Below are 19,935 nucleotides of genomic sequence, written 5' to 3'. Positions count from 1 at the left end.
CGAGCTTCACGGAAGTCTTCGGCCGACCTGCGGTTCGCAAGCTCCGCGCAGAACAGCGCCTACGCGGTCGCGCCCAGCAATCCGGCGAGAACCTTACATCCTACCTTGAGGATATTGTCGACCTCCGCCGTCACATCAACCCTGTTATGTGCGGATCTAAGAAAGTTTGGCACGTAATGAAGGGAATCGAGGACGAGGCTTTCCAAATGCTCGTTGCCAAAAATGCCCGAACTCTCACAGACGTCGTTCAGTACTGCCAGAGCTACGAGGATTTGCGGAAACGGTGCATTTCTACATGCCTCCTGAACTCTCATACGGCCAAAATGCCAGCATTAACTCGCGGCGCTGCTGCTTTTGACACCTCAATGTTAATGCAGCTAATTCAGCAGCAAATTTTGCCGATTCGTGCGTAATTTCGCATCCATAATCACCCCCTTAACGCAGCTACTCGCCAACAGCGAAGGCATCTAAGCATGGCCTACCACTTTTGAAGATGCGTTCGCCACATTACGTCATCTTTTGATATCCCCACCTATCCTACGCCACTTTGACCCGAATGCACCTACCGAAGTCCAAACGGACGCTAGTGTAGTAAGCCTCGGCGCTATTCTTGCCCAGCGTAAGTCTGGCTTCGAAGAGTACGTCGTGTCTTACGCCAGCCGCACCTTTACCAAAGCGGAAACGAACTATTCCGTCACCGATAAAGAATGTCTTGCAATCGTTTGGGCAATCACTAAATTTCGACCTTACATATATGGCTGTCCATTTGACTGCGTGACCGATCACCACGTCCTGTGCTGGTTGTAGTCATTAAAAGACTCATCTGGCCCCCTAGCTCGTTGGGCGCTTCGTCTGCAGGACTATGACATCCATGAAGTCTACCGGCCAGGCCGTAAGCATTCGGATGCCGGCGCTCTTTCGAGCTCGCCACTGCCCGATGAGCATGGTACTCCGTCTGTCTCCAGCTACGATTCTTCGTCTCATTGATTTGCCGACATGCCAGAAGAGCAATGCAGATATCCTTGGATAGCCTCTCTTCTATACCACCTCAACCGTCACCACGCCCTACCGACCACTCGCTTCGTCGCATTGCTCGCCACTTTGCCATCCGCGAAGGGCTCCTGAACCGCCGCAACTGCTTACCTGATGGCCGTAAATGGTTGCTAGTGATTCCTCGCCATTTACGTTCCGACGTCTGTGCCTCTTTCCATGCGGATCCGCAATGATCCCATGCCGGTGTACTAAAGACGTATGCACGCCTACGGCTTCGATACTACTGGCGAGGAATGTACGGCTTCGTTCGGCAGTTTGTCCACTCGTTCTCCAAGTGCCAACGCCATAAGAGCCCACCTCACAAGGTAACAGGGCCGCTCCAACCATTGCCTTGTCCCTCCCGGCCTTTCGACCGTATCGGCATTGATTTGTACGACCCTCTACCATACACCGGAGATGGCAACCGCTGGGTCATCGTCACCGCGGACCACCGAAAGCGCTACGCCGTGTCTTCAGCGCTCCCGGCAGCCACAGCACCTGAAGTCGGCTTGTTCATCCTTCGCAACCTTGTTCTTCGACACAGTGCACCTCGCGAGCTACTGACTGACCATGGTCATTCATTTCTATCCGAAGCTGTGAAAGCCCTCCTTCGCGAATGCAACATTGTCTATAGAAGTACAACTGCCTATCATGGATGACTTCATGGATGTCATAGTCCTGCAGACGAAGCGCCCAACGAGCTAGGGGGCCAGATGAGTCTTTTAATGACTACAACCAGCACAGGACGTGGTGATCGGTCACGCAGTCAAATGGACAGCCATATATGTAAGGTCGAAATTTAGTGATTGCCCAAACGATTGCAAGACATTCTTTATCGGTGACGGAATAGTTCGTTTCCGCTTTGGTAAAGGTGCGGCTGCCAATGGTATGATTGAACGCTTTAATCGTACTCTCCCTGACATGCTCACCATGTACGTCTCCGCTGACCAATCACACTAACTGGGACCGCATCCTCCCTTTTGTTACGTACGCTCACAATAGCGCCGCTCAGTGTACCATGGGATTCCCTCCCTTCTTTCTTTTTTTATGGTGGCGTACCTTCCTCGTTTATGGACACAATTCTTCTGTATCGCCCCTACGCTTCCGAGTCTACGACTATCTGAAGCCACCACTTATGCCGAAGAATATCGTCAGATCGCTCGCTAACTTACCGCGCAAGACCAGGCCAACCAGAAACATAACCGTGACGCAAGCTTGAATTTTGCACCATATTGACCTGCAAAGCTGGTATGGTATGGTATTTCGTCCTTTACTCCTGGCCTTTCTAAAAAGTTCAGCTCAAAGTATGACGGCCCTTACCGGGTTCTACAACAGACGTCCCCGGTCAACTACGTCATTGAGCCTATTCAGCCATCTACGGACCAACGGCGTCGCGGACGGGAAACTTTTCATTGTCGACCGACTGAAGCCGCGCTACGACCCACCAGTACTGCCTGTTCCATAGGTCGTCAGTATGGCTCCTTTTTCGCCGGGGAGTGATTGTATTGAGAAATACGGGCGCCAGCAGAAGACGAAGAGACAGAAGACGGTTGTTCTTGTTGCTTGCGCCGCTCGGCCGTTGTCTCTTTCAGTGCATTCATGTAAAACACTGAGCGCACCTGGCCTTAAACACGTAGTATGAATACTTTACTGAGAAAGACCGGCCCCGACAGAAACGTCTTCCGCCATTTTTTTCTCTTCTTCATTATGGACTTCTACAAATATATAAAGACAACAAAGGCGTAGGGTGAATCAATGGTTAATTTGCATTATGAATAAGTGAAAATGAATATGGACGAAAGGATAACATGCCGACGGCATCCCACCAGCGGAATGTTTTTTTCGTCCATCTGCATCGCGGATTTAACAAACGCGATAGAAGTCCCCTCTCGTAGCTTTTGACCTGAAAAATATTGTAAGCGATTTCCCTAGCGATTATTAGGCAAAGAAAAAAAACCGACCTACCCATTTTAATCTTTGGTTTCCATAGTGCCAAGCCTACAGACGTCAGTGTGACATTACTGATCTCAATTGATTTCTGATCAGGTGGGCGATTGTAGTGCGAAGTTATGAGGTCGAGTCTGCTTACTGCGCAGTTAGCGTAACGTAGCTAACGCAATTTTCGTAGCTGCGAGCAAGTCACTAGAGGCGTGCAGATGCTGCTAAAGGGTGTCACGTAACGAATACGTGGTGCCAGTGTGAAGCATGTGTCCCAACACATGCTTGAGTATCATCAACGAATCATTTATGATAGCTCGCAGTCAGACGGATTGAATCAAGTGGACGAGGGTAACCAGTAATCTGGCGGAGCCAACTGACATTTAAAGGCTATTTTCAAAATTTATATATGTAGGCAGATAGGGTGCGTGTGTGCCCCCCCCCCACCCCCCTCCCTGACGGAGGGGTCAGGGTAACTTCAATATGTATCTGGGCTTAAGTGTAATAAACCATCCTGGTTGGATAATATTTGGTGCGACTAAGTTCGTGTGTACGTGTGGTATTCCTCCATCGTGAGCCGGTTACATAATACTCAGTACAACCGTCGACAACGTAGTCAACTAACGGAGCAGCTCAGATCAATTCACAATGCTGCGTTGAATTCGAAATTTTCTGAGGGGAAAAATTGCATGACTGAGAAAGTGAAAGCAAGTTCGTACAATGCCGCAATAAATGTATGCTTTATTAAAACCGTGCTATCAAAGGCAAAAGTGTAAAAGGATTGTTAAATGCGTGCACATCTTCGCAGCAGTAGCGGTGCAACCCTCTCTATTTAGGTTTACAACATTCAATGTTCTAGCTCTTCGACTTCGAGGCTTTGATGATGTACATGCGGAAGCGTGACGAGTCCGTCTGGGGGCCATGAAGTTCTCGCACGATTGCTGTGACGTCAGCGCGCAACTGATCCAGCTCGTCGTCAGAAACCAGCTGCCTGATCGGAAGGATACTCATATGAAGTCCTGCGAGAACAGTCCGCATAACTCATAATTTCGACGTAAGAAGGTAAAACGCTTGCAAAACTTGTTCTCGGACTTGTCCGTTCATACCTCAAGCAATACTTCAGTGTTAGCATGAGAGACACAAAAAAGGTGAGTGTTAGAACGCTACAATCACGACTTCGTTATAGCATACGCTTTAAGCTTAACACGGAATGTTACAAAAAATCGAAGGAAAAGGAAAAGCGTGCAGCAAAAGGTCACTTTTCAGAGGGCTCTCATATTGTCCCCAAGTATTGCAGGTCCTTCTGGCCGAACGATGGCAAGGAGGTCAATGTGCGTCTGCTGCTGCTGCTGCATGTAACTTCCTTGTGTCTTCCCATCATGGACAATTTATTCTGCGGATGCCCATGAGGTGGGCCAAGGTTCACCAAACAAAGAAATTGTGATCCATCCGCCTTGTAACAAGGTGCCGCGATGGAAATTCATAAGGACTTCTCAGAAAAAAAAAAAAGATTCGTCTAACTAGCCAGCTAACCAGGCAGCTGGCGGATAGCATAGCGAGGCCGAATTCGTTGGCTACTCGAGACACTGAAAATGGTAAGTCAGTTCTGCGAGTTTTCTTTGTAGGTTGATGCTACAAGTGGCTGGATAGCAATTTGTTTCTAGGCTTCTGATTGCGGGGTACCATCGTAATGTTGTGCATGCACTTCCAGTAATTCCGCAGGTGGCATTGTATTTCTTCAAAGCTTTCCAGGCATGCAGGGGAGGGAGTAGACAAGAATTTTTGTCTAGGCACCTCTCTTTGTAGTTACACTAATTAATAACTGTAATCCGTACTACTGATTTCAGTGCTCCACCTGCCAGCTAAATTGCAATTTCTTTTTGCGTTAAGTAGGATGAGCTGTGGTGCGTTAAACTCACTGAATTAACAATCAGGTATTTCGTGTAGCTTTAGTTCGAGGAAACTACAATTTCCCCATTAAAGCAAATGTAAAACGCAAGTACGGTTTTCTGAGAAAAAAGCTGGATCAAATTGAGTGACATTTCTTGCACTTTAGAGAGAAGCTGAAGTTCTAATTGCCCTCGCAAGCGTAATTTTGATTTAGGGCCTGGAATTATTTACCAATATTACGGAACGGAACTTTTGTATGTTGCAAGAAGTTGTTGCAATATGTTGCAATAAATTGAATCTCTCGGAGCAATGAAAACGGTGAACCTAACATGAATTTACAAATTGCATGATATCATTGTAATGTTTACGAAGGTTTTACAAAAGTGCTTCTCGAAAATTAATGGTACACTTCAATGTAGTGTATTAAATTGTGGGGTTTAACGTGCCCAAACCACTTTTTGATTATGAGGCACGCCGTAGTGGAGGATTCCGGAAATTTCTACGACATGGGATCCTTTAACATGCCCCTAAATCTAAGTACACGGGTGTTTTCGCATTTCGCCCCCCTCGAAATGCGGTCAAAGTAGTGTATTATACAACAATGTTGTGCACTTTAGGAAATTGTGATGTTTTTTTTTATTGCTGACTGTCTTAACAACTTGATACTCCAAAATTTCGCGAATATTTCAATCTCTAACATTTTTTGTAAACAAATTGGTGGCGTAAGTTAGAAAGTCAGCTTCTTAAGTGTCACTCCACTTTAACTTTTTCTATTTATTGCTAGTAACTTCCGAGTCGGCGCAGTGGTTGCCGACGTAAAATGTTTCTCCGTTTCCTACTAAATACACAATAGGTCCTGAGCTAAAGCTTCCTTTAGGAGTATAATTTACTACACCAACATTTAACACTATCGTAAGAGCTAAGAGTGCGACTCACCGATTATGTCCTTCTCGGTCCATCCATCGAAGGTCGCCATCCTCGGGATAACGAAGATACTGGGCGTAAGTCCCGCGTCGTCCAGCAGAGAGCGCATGTAATCAATCTGCTCTTGTTTTTCCACCATGTCTTCGCAGGGAGCGATGTACGCCAGGAGTTTCTGCGCATGCGTCAAGAGGCACCGACTGATTATCCAACCCTAAAACGCCCTTGGACGTTTCGGTCATTCAAAGAGACAACTGAAAGTCCCATGAATCGTGAGATAGAAGGCCAACGAATGCCCACCCATCACAGCCGGTGCACTCGATCGTGTCGGGTTGCGTTGAAAAAAAAAATAGTTGGCTTAGAATTCCAGTTTTCAGCAGTATTATTTTATATCTTCATAAAATGCATTCTAAATTCTCTGAAGGTGAGGAGCCTTCAATAACAGCTTATTACCCCCCTTGAAAGATGTCATTGCATGCATTACCTACTCTTTCCCTACACACGTACCTTTGTGACGTAATGGAGTGTTTATTTGATGCATGCATGATATGTAGCTGTATTTTTCAAGTTTATTTGAGATGCACTATACTCATACATACGAGTCTCAGGAGATGTGGCATAGGGCAGCACTTTGACTAACTGGGCTGCATCAGCCACGTTTCACACTGTTCCCGGTGAAGGTTGAAAAGCCTGTACTAAATACAAAATTCCAAATGTCTATGAAATACATTTGCAAACACAGGGAATAGCAAGGCTGAAGTGTCTACGAAGTGCAACATATAATCTTATTACAGACAGCCGTGTCTTCTCTCACACGACCAAAATAAAACAACCGTTTGTGAAATTGATGGGAACTACCCTTGAGTGCGTCCCAATATTCATTTTTCTGTAAACTATCATGACTAGCTTTGTAGTTCTATGTGTCGTGACGTACAGTGTGCTTGTTCGAGATTTCTGCAAACTGTGCCAGGACGTTTCCAGATTACGTTCGCTCACTACTGCATTCGTGTGTCCGAAACCATCTATATTTAGTCAGAAGGTCAATTCACGAGTGTTACAATTGTATAACTGTTCCGAGTCAAAACAACGAAAAACTGCTTTTAGTTAAGCTGTTATATGGGGACACTCGGGTCTAACAACACGCATTCCTTAACTACCTGTTTTACTGCTTGTCTTCCACTTCAAATGTTGCTTGGCTGTTGATTTCACACATTTCAAGTCCTTTGATTGTTAGTTTACGCATTTTGTGTTAGGAGTCCTTGCATTTCCGTGCTCTACATTTATTACCGCGAATATACGAATGAGTGTGCCATATGTTTCCAGTTTGCATTGACCGTGGGCCTTAACTAGTTCTCGCTAATCCCCCTGCAGGTTTGTTGTATAGGTTTATTGTAGGGCAAGGGGTCAAGACACCACCACCATCGTAAAGGCACTGTTTTACAAAGAATGTGCACCAACTATTCCCGCTCTCCACTCACTTGCAGTTTCATTCCTTGGAAATTTCAATGAAATGTCCGTAAAAAAAAGGGCAAAGATTAACCTTCGAATACTTTGCCCAGCGGTCCATCTTGGCGAGCAATTTCCAGCCCGCGGTGGCCGGGTTGGACGCCGGAAAGAGCAGCAGGCACTCTCCTTCGGGCTTCAAGAGGCTGGCAATGTTCTTCAGCGCGGCGTCCTGGTTCTTGACCCAGTGCAGGCAATAGAAGGAGTAGATCCTGTGGAACGGGCCGTTGATAGCCAGGAAGTCGGTCACGTCTGCGGAGATATCGAGTTGCTGGTAGTGGATCTTCGCGTGGTCCGAGTGTCGCTTGGCGTACTTTATCATGTCCAGAGACCAATCCGTGCCCACGATCCTTCGGCAGGGCTGGCAGCGGGGCAGCAAGCATTCGCGAGTGAAATCCCCGGTGCCGCAGCCGACGTCGAGAAACTGCATTTTCTCGTGGCACTCTTGCAGGAATGTTGGCTGGCAGAAGTCCAGCACGAAATTGCTGTCCTTCCTTTGAAGCCTATTGTTGAGGGCGTACTGGTCGGCCTGGAAGCGAGGAGACATCCCGGCGTCGGTCTCCTTGATTCTGTCCTGGAGTGCCGTTAGAGCTTCGCAAACGGGCGCCTTCGAGGAACCGGCGCGTTTCGCTGCAAACGAGAAATTTGGCGGAATATTTATAGATAGCCCTTCTTGTCTTCAGTCTCATCATTATGGTTCGCTCTGAGTGATGATTGACATTTCACGGCGCAAAGCAAATTGTTTCGTTGTATGATAGGCTATCCTGTTGTAAAATTTGAGCTGCTTACCTTCGGCCATGGACGATAACCCGGAGCTGACGCAGGAGGCGCCTTCGTGTGCGCGTGCTTGTTTCAGCCATCTCTTATTCCCTGTTCTAGGTTGATTTTAACCCGCTGTTGCATGCTGTCGGCCAGAGTGGACAAGTGTCCGCGATTTTTAGAGGAAGTTTAGTGTTCCAGTGTCAAGTTGAGTGAACAACAGAAGTTTTCTATAGCTGCCCTGGAAGGTACTCCAAACCACCACCTTACCCCAACTCTGCTTCAATGTTAGCGTCCTGTTGTTGTCGCGAGTAGGCCAGACACGTCCCCACTTTTTTACTTGATAACGCATGACATTGCGGCTTCATACGTATAATTGTCTACACGGGACAAAAAAAAAAAGCCTTCGGAGGCAGGACCCATAACTATTGTGGCACAGTCACGCAAAATTACTTTTGCAGAACACATTTTCTAAGATCTCCACTGCAGTCGACACCATCCACGACAGGAACGAGAAAACTTGTGTTGAAGCATTTTCAGCGCAGTGTAATCCACACTACGTTCTCTTTCAATTGGTTTGTTTTTGTTATTTGTTTTATATTTTCATATAATGCCAGTTTGGGGATATTATTCAGCGAGCTCAACAATATAATGGCCAGGAACACAGGGCATATGAAACCCTTTCGTCCTCTTACCTGATTATCTGCATATAAGTGTAGTGGCGTAAAGCGATGCACGACAACAATCACCTGACCCCCCTTCCCCAAATACTTTGCTGGCTCGACCGTACGCGTGCGGTCGCGCGAAATATTGCACGTATCAAACACTTGTGCAAAATTTCGGTTTACAATGTGTAAGGCATACACTGCACATAGTGTAAATGGCAATTTGTGCACAAGAGCTGGGTACGTGCAATTTTTCGCGCAACCACAAGCGTGCGGTGCGGCTTGCGGCGATGGGCGGCTCGAGCGTAAATCGGCCCTAAGGGGTTTCGGAGTCGCTCCTCAGGACCTTAATAAAGTTCACTGCCTGCCTGCCTGCTACTCCATGTCTCGGGAGAAGGCGCTTGCTTTGGTAAAGGGCGCACGAATGCAGTTTGGCATGCGCTCGGACCCCCGCCGGCTCAAGATTAGATTTCTTCTTTTTTCACTGCCTTCGAATCTACGTATTTGAAGATAAAAGTGATAGATTTCACGATTTAATGTCATCTGACTTACCTGGCATCCTTACGCAATTCGCCAACTTGCTGAGTAGCGCGAAGTTTGCACTCTTCACGTGAGCTGCCATAGAATTTATTCTTGCCTCGCCAGCTGAAACGAAAAGCAGCAAGACGTCAAAATTTTTTAGATGGCACAGTTCAAGCAAGGCAACAAGCATTTGATCGAAGCAGCCAAAGTTCGAGAAAATGATTGTCATTGCATTAGGCCCATTCCCTGAGGAACGAAGAACTGCGCGAGACAGTACTGGCGCAAAAGAAAAGTGAGATAGTGGCGACCAATTGGGTTTATTCCACGCAGTCGTGGTGAATACATTTGCGCACATGATCTGTTTTTGACTAATTTTGCCCAGCAGAGGCAAAGTAAGTCGCAGTCTCGCCTAAAAGGCGAAGCATCTATAGCTATGGGAAATTAGTAGACAGCTATACGGAGTAAATATAGTAGTTTTATCGGCCATATAAACATGCAACCATTCGCTTCCCGACTAAATTAACAAGCACGGCGTCACGCGCGCACAAGAAAACATCAACGCATCTCCCTCGATGACCGCGGAAACTCGCTGTCTAAGAGCTGGAGTGACGAAGCGCGGCAGCAGCGAACTGACCTTCGCATTGCCTCTAGCTTCAACATGAAATGAGCGGCAAAAACAAAACGCACACGAAGCTATCAGTACTCGGTGGACTCTGTCCCCATCGTCGCAGATCGCTTTCAAGATAGGGCCCGCGCGGAGGCGCCATATGCAGCCGTCGTCAGAACAACGCTCCGTCTTTCCTCCCCCTCCTTCCGTCGCCTTGTACGCGACGGAAGACGGCGCGCTTCCTTCTCCGTGTTTATCCTTTGCGCGCGCGCGAGATTGAGCTGCCCACATTCTCATGATTTCCCTCGCGCATACAGCATGCGGCGACAATGTTACTGCCGGTGGACTTCATACGGAAGATCACGGTGACTGAAGGAACGCGCCTGGGGTGCTCATATGGTTGCTATCGCAATAAAACGCTACCAGCATCGGGCTACGACTAAACCAAACCCTCTGCATACTGAATGTGCCTCCATTTCACTTCACTATGCTGACTATTTAGAGGACGGTGAATGTGTCAAGGTCCGTCAGCAATGGTGAAATAATCGTTCTTTCGCCCGAGTGCCAGAAGCCAATATTTAACTTGCATACACGTCGGTATTTTATTCATGTTTACAAAAAAGAAATGCGACCATCTGACTGTACAACAAGCTGCAATGAATTTCTTTAATTATGACGACTAGTTAAAGATACGCAGAGAGCACCTTCCTACGAGCTTGATTTTGTTTTGAACTCATCCTCCAGAGTTCTTATGAAGATGTGACATTGACCCATTTATCGACAGGACACCGTAATTTGTGACTGAAGGGGTTACAGATAGGAAGAAGGTGAATCTGGCCTGCGAGTCAACGATCGCTTTGAAAATTTAGCAAGCACTTCGCCATTTATCTGATGTTTTCGTGGATGGACGCTGCTGACAGCAATTGAACCGGTGACTTCGCTATCATTGCCAGAACGACGACAGCTGCGGCTGGTATATATGGAAAAAAAAAGCAAAGAAACGGCTGGCCTATTTCCATAGCTTACTATTTCCAAGATTCACGTTTACAGCAGTTTGTCGGTTTACTACCACGAAAAATTCGTGCCATTAAAGCGGTAGCGATGGTTAATTCCTTATAGTCCAGTCAGCATTGTCCCCAGACAACGCACTCTTACGGCTCTAATGAAATAACAGTTACAACAATAAGAATACAGGGCAAAAATATGCCTACTTGAAGTTTTAAGTTCATTTATTCCCGCGACGATATAGGAAACAGCACCTCGGGAAGAAAACGCACAAAAGGCAGCTTGACTGTGCCGAAGGCCTGCCAACAGGCGCTGTTAATGGCAGCAAATAACTGGCCGTTGCTAGTTCTGAGGCCTGGCAGGGCCTCAGAACAGGGCATTGACGAGAACATAATTACCGAGGGCAAAGTTGACAGCTTGTCACTTGTGGCAACGTATTTTTTTAACAAGAGTCAAAGGAACACTTACCAACTTGAAATTCGTAAAAAAGTTATTGCTGGAAGAAACTCACGAAGTCTTGACACCACGGGAAAGCCATGACTACGAACACAGGCAGTCGGGACCGTCGATTCCGAAAGACGGCTTCACTACTTCTTTCTGATATAGCTTGCGACACAGTGGTTGCACTCTGCCACGCCCAAGCGCCAGCGCGGAAATTTAAAGGATTAGGATCGCTAGCTAGTGCGAACCGGTAGATGACGTCAGGAAGATAGGCCGCTCACATGAAAGTTCACGCAACAGAACGTCAGGAATCACGGTGCGCGTGCGTCTGCACCGGAATACGTGACGAGGATGACGTCGCGCTCCCGTGCTACACTATTTGTTGCCACCGGCATACACATATCGTAGTAACAAGAGCAAAATGTGCGAGGGTCGGGCGTCTAAAGTGCGAATCATATCTACTGCCGCGGCTGTATGTTGAAGGCGAGAGCGTTTTCCCCGTCGCGTCAATTCATCGAACCACCTCAAAGCAATGTCAGTTCTTTACTCTAACAGGAACATTGAAAAAAATGATACATTTCCGGACGGCGGTACCAAAGAACCGCTGATGCCGACAACGAGAGCTGGTTCAGTTATTGCGATTGTGCTTCGTTTCCCTGACCGTGAAGTGTAACATGTGCAGGCTGCGGCTAAACCTTCACGCAAGCCTTTTAAATCAACATGGCATACATTCGCTTGATTTCTTTTTCGTAAAGCTTTTCTTACGCCATAGATGTTTATACTGAAAAGCATGGAGGCAATTAGCACGCAAGAATCACAGTAGTGAGCCAGTGAGCTTCTCAACCGTGAGCCAACACTTGAGTCTGTCTCATTGGTTCTGGCTCCCTCAAGCGAGGGCTCCTCGAGAAATGATACTCCGTATTCGCAAACAATCGTCGACCCGAAGCTCTTCCTCCACTCCGCAGAGGTGATCACAGCGCCGCCCCTTGGCTCAAGAACACGCTACACTTGTCAAGAATTGCCGTGAAGCCATAATGGAGAGCAGGGAAAGCTTTTGTCGAGAGGGCGGCCTTGTCATCCACTGCCAGGGTGCTCGGGTGTTCTGTAATGTGCTAGAGTTGTGATGGAGCAAATTCAGACTATAGAGTGATTGAATAGCAGTCTTGTCAAAGCGTAGGAAAGGGTACAATATAGAAGTACCGGTTTTAGATACGAACTTTAAGATTGAGATCGATTAGGCAGAAGGGGAGACTCGATAGTTTTGGTAAAAACTGATCAGAACAAGCGGGTTAGGGAGGATTTGTCGCCTCCTAGTTTCAAAGGGGATGCCAATATGCATCATCACCGAGTCGAGGTGGGGGGCTGAGTGGAGTAATGTTACAGAATAGGAGGGTAAGATCCGCCAAGCTATGAACGAGTTCACTTGATTTGTGACGACTTCGCGCAGATTTTGAATGGTCAAGTTTAGCGTGACAATGCGGCACAGGAGCGATGAGAGCCGCCATAATAGATGGCTCCGAATGAAATTGAACTACGTGGTTCTTCAATGGAGTGATAATAATTCTCGTTAGATTAGCGCTATTTGTTTGTTTGTTTGTTTGTTGGTTGGTTGGTTTATTAATTCAATCCACTTCTATTGGAACGGGACAACCATGGTCGGGAATTAAATTATTGAGGTACGTTTTCAAAGTATTAAATGGGGACAAAAAAGTGGGCAAACACAGCGCTGATGCGTTCATTTTCTGCAAATATTTGCGGCTGATCCCCTTTTCTTGCCCCTCCTGTCGGTTCTTGTCTGCTTTTTCATAGTCATCGGCGGTGACAGCGTTTCCGTCTTTCGTTTGTACGACAACGCCATCCATCCCACCAGTCACTGGCATTGTCATCTTGCGAGTCAAGAGGACAAATGCACATACATTTTGTAGCTATGAATCTTACGAAGCTATGAACCACTGAATTTTTTGCTTGCTTCCGGGCGTATGAGCCATTGATGAAGACAGTTTTCGACATGCTATTCTCTCCGTTGTATGCGTGATTAGAAAGAATGTGAGCACCGTTCGCTTCACTTTGCTGAGTGCTTGTAGTCAGTGCCTTACGGGGGTATGAGCCATTGATGATTATAGTTTTCGTTGGCGCACCCGAAAAATACAGGTAAACCTAGCCATAGACAGCTGCGCTTTACAAATAAACACCATGTTTTGTTGTTCAATTGTTGTAATTTGTCCACATGACCCCGACTATATGTTTGAATGGGTGCAACGTAGAGTTTAGCGCCAGTGGTAGTGTTTTTAAATTTATATAAGTGGTTTTGAAGATTGGCTCTATTAAAATAAAGTGAGGCAATTATGTACGCTCATGACACAGTCATAGTATCTGCATCCAGTTCACCGATTGAATGAGTTGGCGCTTTAAACAATAAAAAAAAAAACGTCAGTCACTTTAACTTCACAGATTAGTGGCTCTCCCAAAACTAGAAAACGAAATATCTTGTTCGTTGCTTTCAGATCTTCTTACATATACTTACCGTTGGACCACCTAATAGGTCAAGAATAAAAGATGGTAACCGGAACGAACCTTACGTTGAATGGCGGCAAACTAAATGACATTTGAGGGACATGCGTGAAAACTATTGTGTAACCTGGTCTCCCACGTTAACTTATAAAAATTTACCAGTTACAAAAACTTCGGAACGTAAGTTTTCCATGTGATGGAAGCAAGTTCTCAAGGATATCACGATCGCCCGGAATACCTGATAGCGTGTCTCATGCTACTAGCGAATTGTTAAGAAACGCCAAGAGTGGCCCCGGATAAAAGGTTTCCTTAAGGTGACAAGGGGCTTTGAAAGATCAGCTTTCAAAGAAATTCAATAGAGCAGACGGAAAAGCTGGCACAGTGTAAAACGAATATATCCTCAAGGTGTTGTTCCACAAAGCAAGCCATCATGGATTTTACGAGCGACCGTGTAGGGATGTTCGCTGTTCGCAATAATAACTCGACACTGTCTTTAGTGAAAGAGAAACACTTTTCTCCGTATTCGTTCCCGTCATGGGAAACTGATTTCAGGCCCCACAGCATTTTGAAAAGAGCAGAAAAAATTTCACGCGCACAAAAAGCGGAAACAGAACCACGTAGGTGTGCTCCTCTCTGATGAGGGATATAAGCCTCCTGTATTAGGGCTATTTGCTACTGCGCGTTACTATAGCTACAAACAAAGAAACGCGTGCCTGATATAGCCGAATCCATGTTTTGTAAAGGTGCGCCTTAGGAGAAGTCTACTGCGTCATGGGAGCTCTGAAAAACAAGCATGTTAACAGCTCTCTCGCATGGTACAAATAACACTTGGTTTTCAAGAGAGTTGTAGGAAATTATCGCGCCGCTGCGTAGTAAAATCTGGTGCTCCATCATGTACCTGACAGCACTCGAGCGGCAAAGCAAAATGTCGGAGGCGAAGGCAAGCTGCGCATCAGAAAAACGCTCGAATCCTTGGCTTTCGAGGCGTAAGATGCGCAGAATATAGAAACGTCGGTGGCAGGCCAGTACGCAGCATGTCTCGCATAGGAACTTCTGCCTATGGAAATTTTCTAATGAGAGGAACAATAGCCACGTTCCTTCTACTGGCACACATAGTACTGCACACTGTTAATGCTGGATACTGGATTGACCCAAGCAGTGAAGACGTGACGTTTGTGGACGACCAAAAGCCATGGCGAACCAGACCGCAGGATTTGTGAGCGACGATCATACCTTTTATTTGTTCTTAGATACTGTGTTTAACATGAACGATTCGTGTGTATGGAGAACGCAATTTTATTTTATACTTGGCTACTGTCAAATTATAAGTTGTCTACAATATTTACATAATTAAATATGTTTCTTGCAGATATTACGATGGTCTTGGTTTCATGGGTTTGAAAACGCTGCGACTGACAGAAACTGAGAAAGAAGTTCGATCCCCGTGAGTTACTTCCTGTACAGGTGTTTAGAACAACTTGCGAAAAAAATACCGCGTCGTATTCAAACTTCAGACTGCAGGAATTAGGTAGAAACTCTATTCAAAGCGGATAAAATGGCAATAGTTGGTTGATGTGCTTCCTGGTTGCATAGTATAATTTTTTTTTTCTGTGTAAAAGGAGGAATTCCATCGATTTATGCATTCAATAGAGAGCCAAATAATGCTATCTTTAGATGCTTTAAGGGGACCCTACCAACTAGTGCAAGGACGCTTACGGCCGGAGAACTACTTTTTAAATATAAGCTGCTTGATTAATTTTGCATACCTATGTCCATTACTACGATATGGACAACGTTAATTCAAGGTGACGTGCCTCAAGGATGACAAAGAATTTTCTCTTTCTTGGACTGCTTTGGATCAGGAAGAGTTTCCAACAAATTCTAGGTTAACTCTTTCATTACCTTTATAATAAAATGTACTAATTAATAATCCGTAAGCCGCTAATTAAGCTCTAGTAGACGCTTCAGAATTCAAGACATCACGGTGATATGCCGCAGTAGCTCTACGGCATTGTTTCTACGCCTCGTCTGTGCGTTTTTTCTGTAGCTAACTAATCGCTTGATTATGCTAACAGTCACAAAGTTGTTAATGCATAAGCCGAATTCACTAATAAGCACTAGATTGTTATTCTCCTTGTAACGCAGATATTACTTTTACAAGACGGTAATTTGGTAGAATTTGTAAAAGATTCCGCTACGCAAACTCTTGATTTTTTGCAGTGATAAAGGCCGGCTGATTTATGTCTCCTTTTCAGAACGAAGTCTAGGATGAAGTCATTACTGCAAGAATACGGATATATTGACTCCGGTACAATGTGTGAGATTCTTGCCCTCAACACTACAATTGAAGGTGAGAGAAGGGAGCAATATGATATCAAAACTTGATAAAAAAAGTTGTTCCATGCACCCTAACGCCGGCCGAGATTCTTCCTCTCCCGTGCATCTAGTTTTTCATTCTAGACCACGAATAACCGTATTGGTAGTATTTGCTGGCTAGCTGCTGCTCAAAATGTGTCGCTGCAGCATGTTGTTACAGATCAGAAGAACGACGAACAAGGAAAGGCAGATAAATTACTAAGCATAGTTATGGTTTAGAAAATATCACTTGAATAATAAAGCGGACGTAATGAAAAATTTATTAATGATTAAGAAGAACGTGCATAATGTTGGGGGAAATGTCCAATGCTGGGAGCGCCTAGCCGTAGGCGGTTAGTCCCGCTGGAGCCTGCTAATCTGACACCATTACTTCGGCCAATCCTTCCTTTTCCGCCACTTGTAGTCTCGACGTCCTATTTCAAGCTTCTGTGGAGGGAAGTATGTGTGCCGTAAGCTTCCGAAGACTGATGTCAAGCTTTAAGAAATTGAAGGCACCATTTATATTTTTCAGTTTCATCGTTCCGCGAAGGCGTGATGCACAGTTAAGACTACAATGTCGTAATTTTAGGCATGATGAAAATACTGACGTAGACCACTCCACTGGCGCAATCGTTGAATTTATTTACAAGTTAAAAACAACACACGAGAAAAACTGAGCTTCCCCTACCTATTTGGGAATATGTTAAACGGTAGCACTTGCAATGAGCATTTGCAATGGGTATGCACTTGCTGCTTCTATTTCTAACCGCGTCTTAAAGAGTTCCGCCTCAATAATATTTCTTTCCATCTTTTCTCTTCAATTTGTCTTGCGTGTTGAAATTGCACATTGAGACTATCGTGCGGTGAATCAACAGCTCCTATGAATCCAGTATCCGTTAAAAACGTACCGTCAGTGTTGAGGGCTGTACTTGCGCATCGCTTTTATTGTTTTATTCAATGATTGCTATAGTAAAATTTGTTATTTACATATGTGCAGGCACAACTCACATGCTAGAGTTCATATGACGTGAAGCTTGAGTAAAGCGTCGTACGTTAAGTTCGATGCAACCAACCGCAATGCATGCAACTACGTTTTCTTTGAAAATTCTGCAGCTTGAAATCTCGTGCAATCTTCGTGTTTGCGCACTACACCACTCACGGAACTGTGCCGAAATGCAAACACCAAATCAGACGGATGCACACCGCGAGATTTTTATGCAGTAGTGTGACGAAGGTGAAGGCTATGTATGGTGCTTCCCGTGGGTGCCATAGTAAAGACATGTGTATGCGCGGGCAAGTAGGACTTGCATCTACAGCTGTATTTAGGGATTCTGCATCTCTTGTGCCACAGTGGCACAAACTCCCTCTGGAGGATTGGCCAATAATGGATACACATACAGTGGCACATACAACTAGGCTAAATGAAAAATAAAAGAAATAAAATAGAATTCTTAAATTCAATGCGCTATTTTATAACTTAGTGTGCCGGTAAGGTACATATAAGCCGGCAATATGTGTGTATATATGTATATGTGTATGTGCAAAACGATTTTTTATTATTGCGCCGAACAGAGCTGCGTTTACTGGCATTACTTTACCGTTCAGCATGAAGCCATTTGATTAACCCGTTTTCCGGCCCTAGCATTTAACGTAGGTTTAGCACAAGTATACCTGCCGAGATACCAACCAATTCAGCAGCACGCAGTAGCAGCAGTAGCTCAGGGAATACAGGCAAAGAAAGCTAATTCTTAAAAGACGTAAGTTCTTATAGGACAGTAGATTTCTACCAGGTTCGAAGGTCTTTTAGCACAAACCACAGATCCGCAGTACCGACAATGAGAATGGAAGAATGGTAGAAAGACAAAAGCGATGGCTACAGCCACAAGTTTGTTGCAAAGCGGATGTCCATAATGTTCATCTATCTGTCGAATTCAGTATTTGTGCGCTTGCCACATATTTTCATCTCACAAAGGTCATGACCCCAACGTTTTACTTGACTGCTCACATTTTCCTTGTTTTTTCACATTGCCTTTCAGAATGCCATCCTCTTTGAATTGCGGTTAGTCACTGTCACACACAATGTATATATGACCTTCGAAAGCTGAAGAAAAGGAACAGACGGCCCTATGAAAGTGCACAACGTAGCACAGCGTATTTGGTGTGCTAAGGCAAAGTATATTTGATCTGTGTCTTTTGGAGCAGTATGCAATTGTATTTGAATCGTGATGTATTCCATAGTTTACTCAGGAAAAAAGGGGCGCACTCTCTTTTATGTACTAAAAAAAAATTATGGTGTTTTACGTGCCAAAACCACTTTCTGATTATGAGGCACGCCGTAGTGGGGGACTCCGGAAATTTCGACCACCTGGGGGTCTTTAACGTGCACCTAAATCTAAGTACACGGGTGTTTTCGCATTTCGCCCCCATCAAAATGCGGCCGCCGCGGCCGGGACTCGATCCCGCGACCTCGTGCTCAGCAGCCTAACACCATAGCCACTGAGCAACCACGGCGGGTCTTTTATGTACTATATAGATAATACACGCTTTTCACTTTACGTAAATATCGCCTAAGTCAAATGTTTTATTAAGCAGCATCAGTTCATGGATAGATGTATCCGATAGGTTTGTTTCGATTAGCTTTGTTGATCTTGTATTATCACCTACCTGCTTGTAATAATACTCGCAAAATAAACGAATTTATTCCCAAGACGTTCGTGACAACGCGTGCTCTTTTGTTTGGTTAAAAGCGTGTGTATTGCTACGGAACAGCCGCCACAGTGTGGCTGCACTGAGGAGGAGGAAGACGACGTGGGCCCGCTTGATGAAGCGTCGCCATTTTGGCCTTCCGTTAGCGTCTCTGTAAATAGTGCATATAGCATTGGGCTTCAGCTACACGTAACATTAATTTGGTGGAGGTGGACGTTCCCCGTACCCGTCATGGAGCTTCGCAGCGGTCGCAACGGCGACAGTGCAACTTCGGCTCCTGCTGGCGGCACATCATCTGCACAACCGTCTCTGCCTGCAGCCCCGAACTACGTCGCCGTTTCCCCCCCCCCCCCCCCCCCTCGGGATCCTGGTGTTTTCAACGGAGCCGGCGGTCCTGATGTTGACGACTGGCTCCGCTTATACGAACGTGTCAGCACCAGTCACAGGTGGGATCCGACTATTATGCTTGCGAACGTTCTTTTTTACCACGACGGAGCTCCATTTGCATGGTTCCAGACTCACGAAGAGGAGCTCTCGAGCTGGGATCTCTTCCTTTTTGGCAATCTGTTCGGTCGCCAATTCAATGCCAAGAAAGCCCTTTCCACACGTGTACAGACGTCGACCGAGTCCTACGTGTCGTACATTCTCGACGTCTTGGCCCTTTGTGCCAAGGCTGACCCAACCATGTCTGAGGACGATAAGGTTAATCACGTCCTCAAAGGCATTGCTGACGACGACTTCAATTTACTGGTGTTTACCAACGTCACCAGCATCGATACGATCCTCAAGGAGTGCCGCCGTCTCGAGCATGCTAAAAGCCGCCGGGTATCCCAGCACATCATGCGACTTCCCAACACAGCTGCTACGTCATCCTGTGAGGATCTCTTTCACCAGCCCTCGCGATGAGACAACTTGACCCGCATCATTCGGCGTGAGGTTCAAGCGGCACAACCCGTGGCCCCTTCATTCCCGGCACCTGATCATTCTCCGGTGACAATCTCCTTGAGCCAGGCCGTCGTCCGTCAAGAGTTGTCCAACGTCGGCCTGCACTCCATTCGTTCCGTATGCTCGGAACCTCTC

The 19,935-nt window shown here is 45.9% G+C and overlaps 1 protein-coding gene and 1 long non-coding RNA gene across 4 annotated transcripts; one reads left to right on the top strand and one right to left on the bottom strand.

The window, feature by feature from the left end:
* Positions 1-3,686: 3,686 nt before the first annotated feature.
* On the bottom strand, positions 3,687-11,508 carry LOC135917888 (juvenile hormone acid O-methyltransferase-like). 3 transcript variants are annotated; one of them, XM_070526943.1, is made up of 5 exons: positions 11,354-11,508; positions 9,261-9,353; positions 7,322-7,914; positions 5,797-5,956; positions 3,687-3,961 (listed from the first exon to the last, which is right to left on the bottom strand). In XM_070526943.1, exons 2-5 carry the CDS (start codon positions 9,328-9,330, stop codon positions 3,729-3,731), a joined length of 1,056 nt encoding a protein of 351 aa, XP_070383044.1. In that variant the 5' UTR covers positions 9,331-9,353; positions 11,354-11,508; the 3' UTR covers positions 3,687-3,728. The 3 variants fall into 3 exon arrangements, with proteins under 3 accessions (XP_070383044.1, XP_065307574.2, XP_065307575.2); XM_065451502.2 differs by having other exon boundaries at positions 11,311-11,491; XM_065451503.2 differs by having other exon boundaries at positions 3,687-3,989; positions 11,311-11,488.
* Positions 11,509-14,806: 3,298 nt separating this feature from the next.
* LOC135917915 (uncharacterized) lies at positions 14,807-18,850 on the top strand. The gene is made up of 4 exons (XR_010569453.2): positions 14,807-15,010; positions 15,164-15,238; positions 16,050-16,144; positions 18,186-18,850. It is a non-coding gene; the product is annotated as an uncharacterized lncRNA (long non-coding RNA).
* The last annotated feature ends 1,085 nt before the right edge of the window (positions 18,851-19,935 follow it).

Source organism: Dermacentor albipictus, chromosome 10 (genome assembly GCF_038994185.2).
Source record: "Dermacentor albipictus isolate Rhodes 1998 colony chromosome 10, USDA_Dalb.pri_finalv2, whole genome shotgun sequence".
Lineage (NCBI taxonomy): Eukaryota > Metazoa > Arthropoda > Arachnida > Ixodida > Ixodidae > Dermacentor > Dermacentor albipictus.
This window is presented reverse-complemented; position numbering and strand designations above follow the sequence as displayed.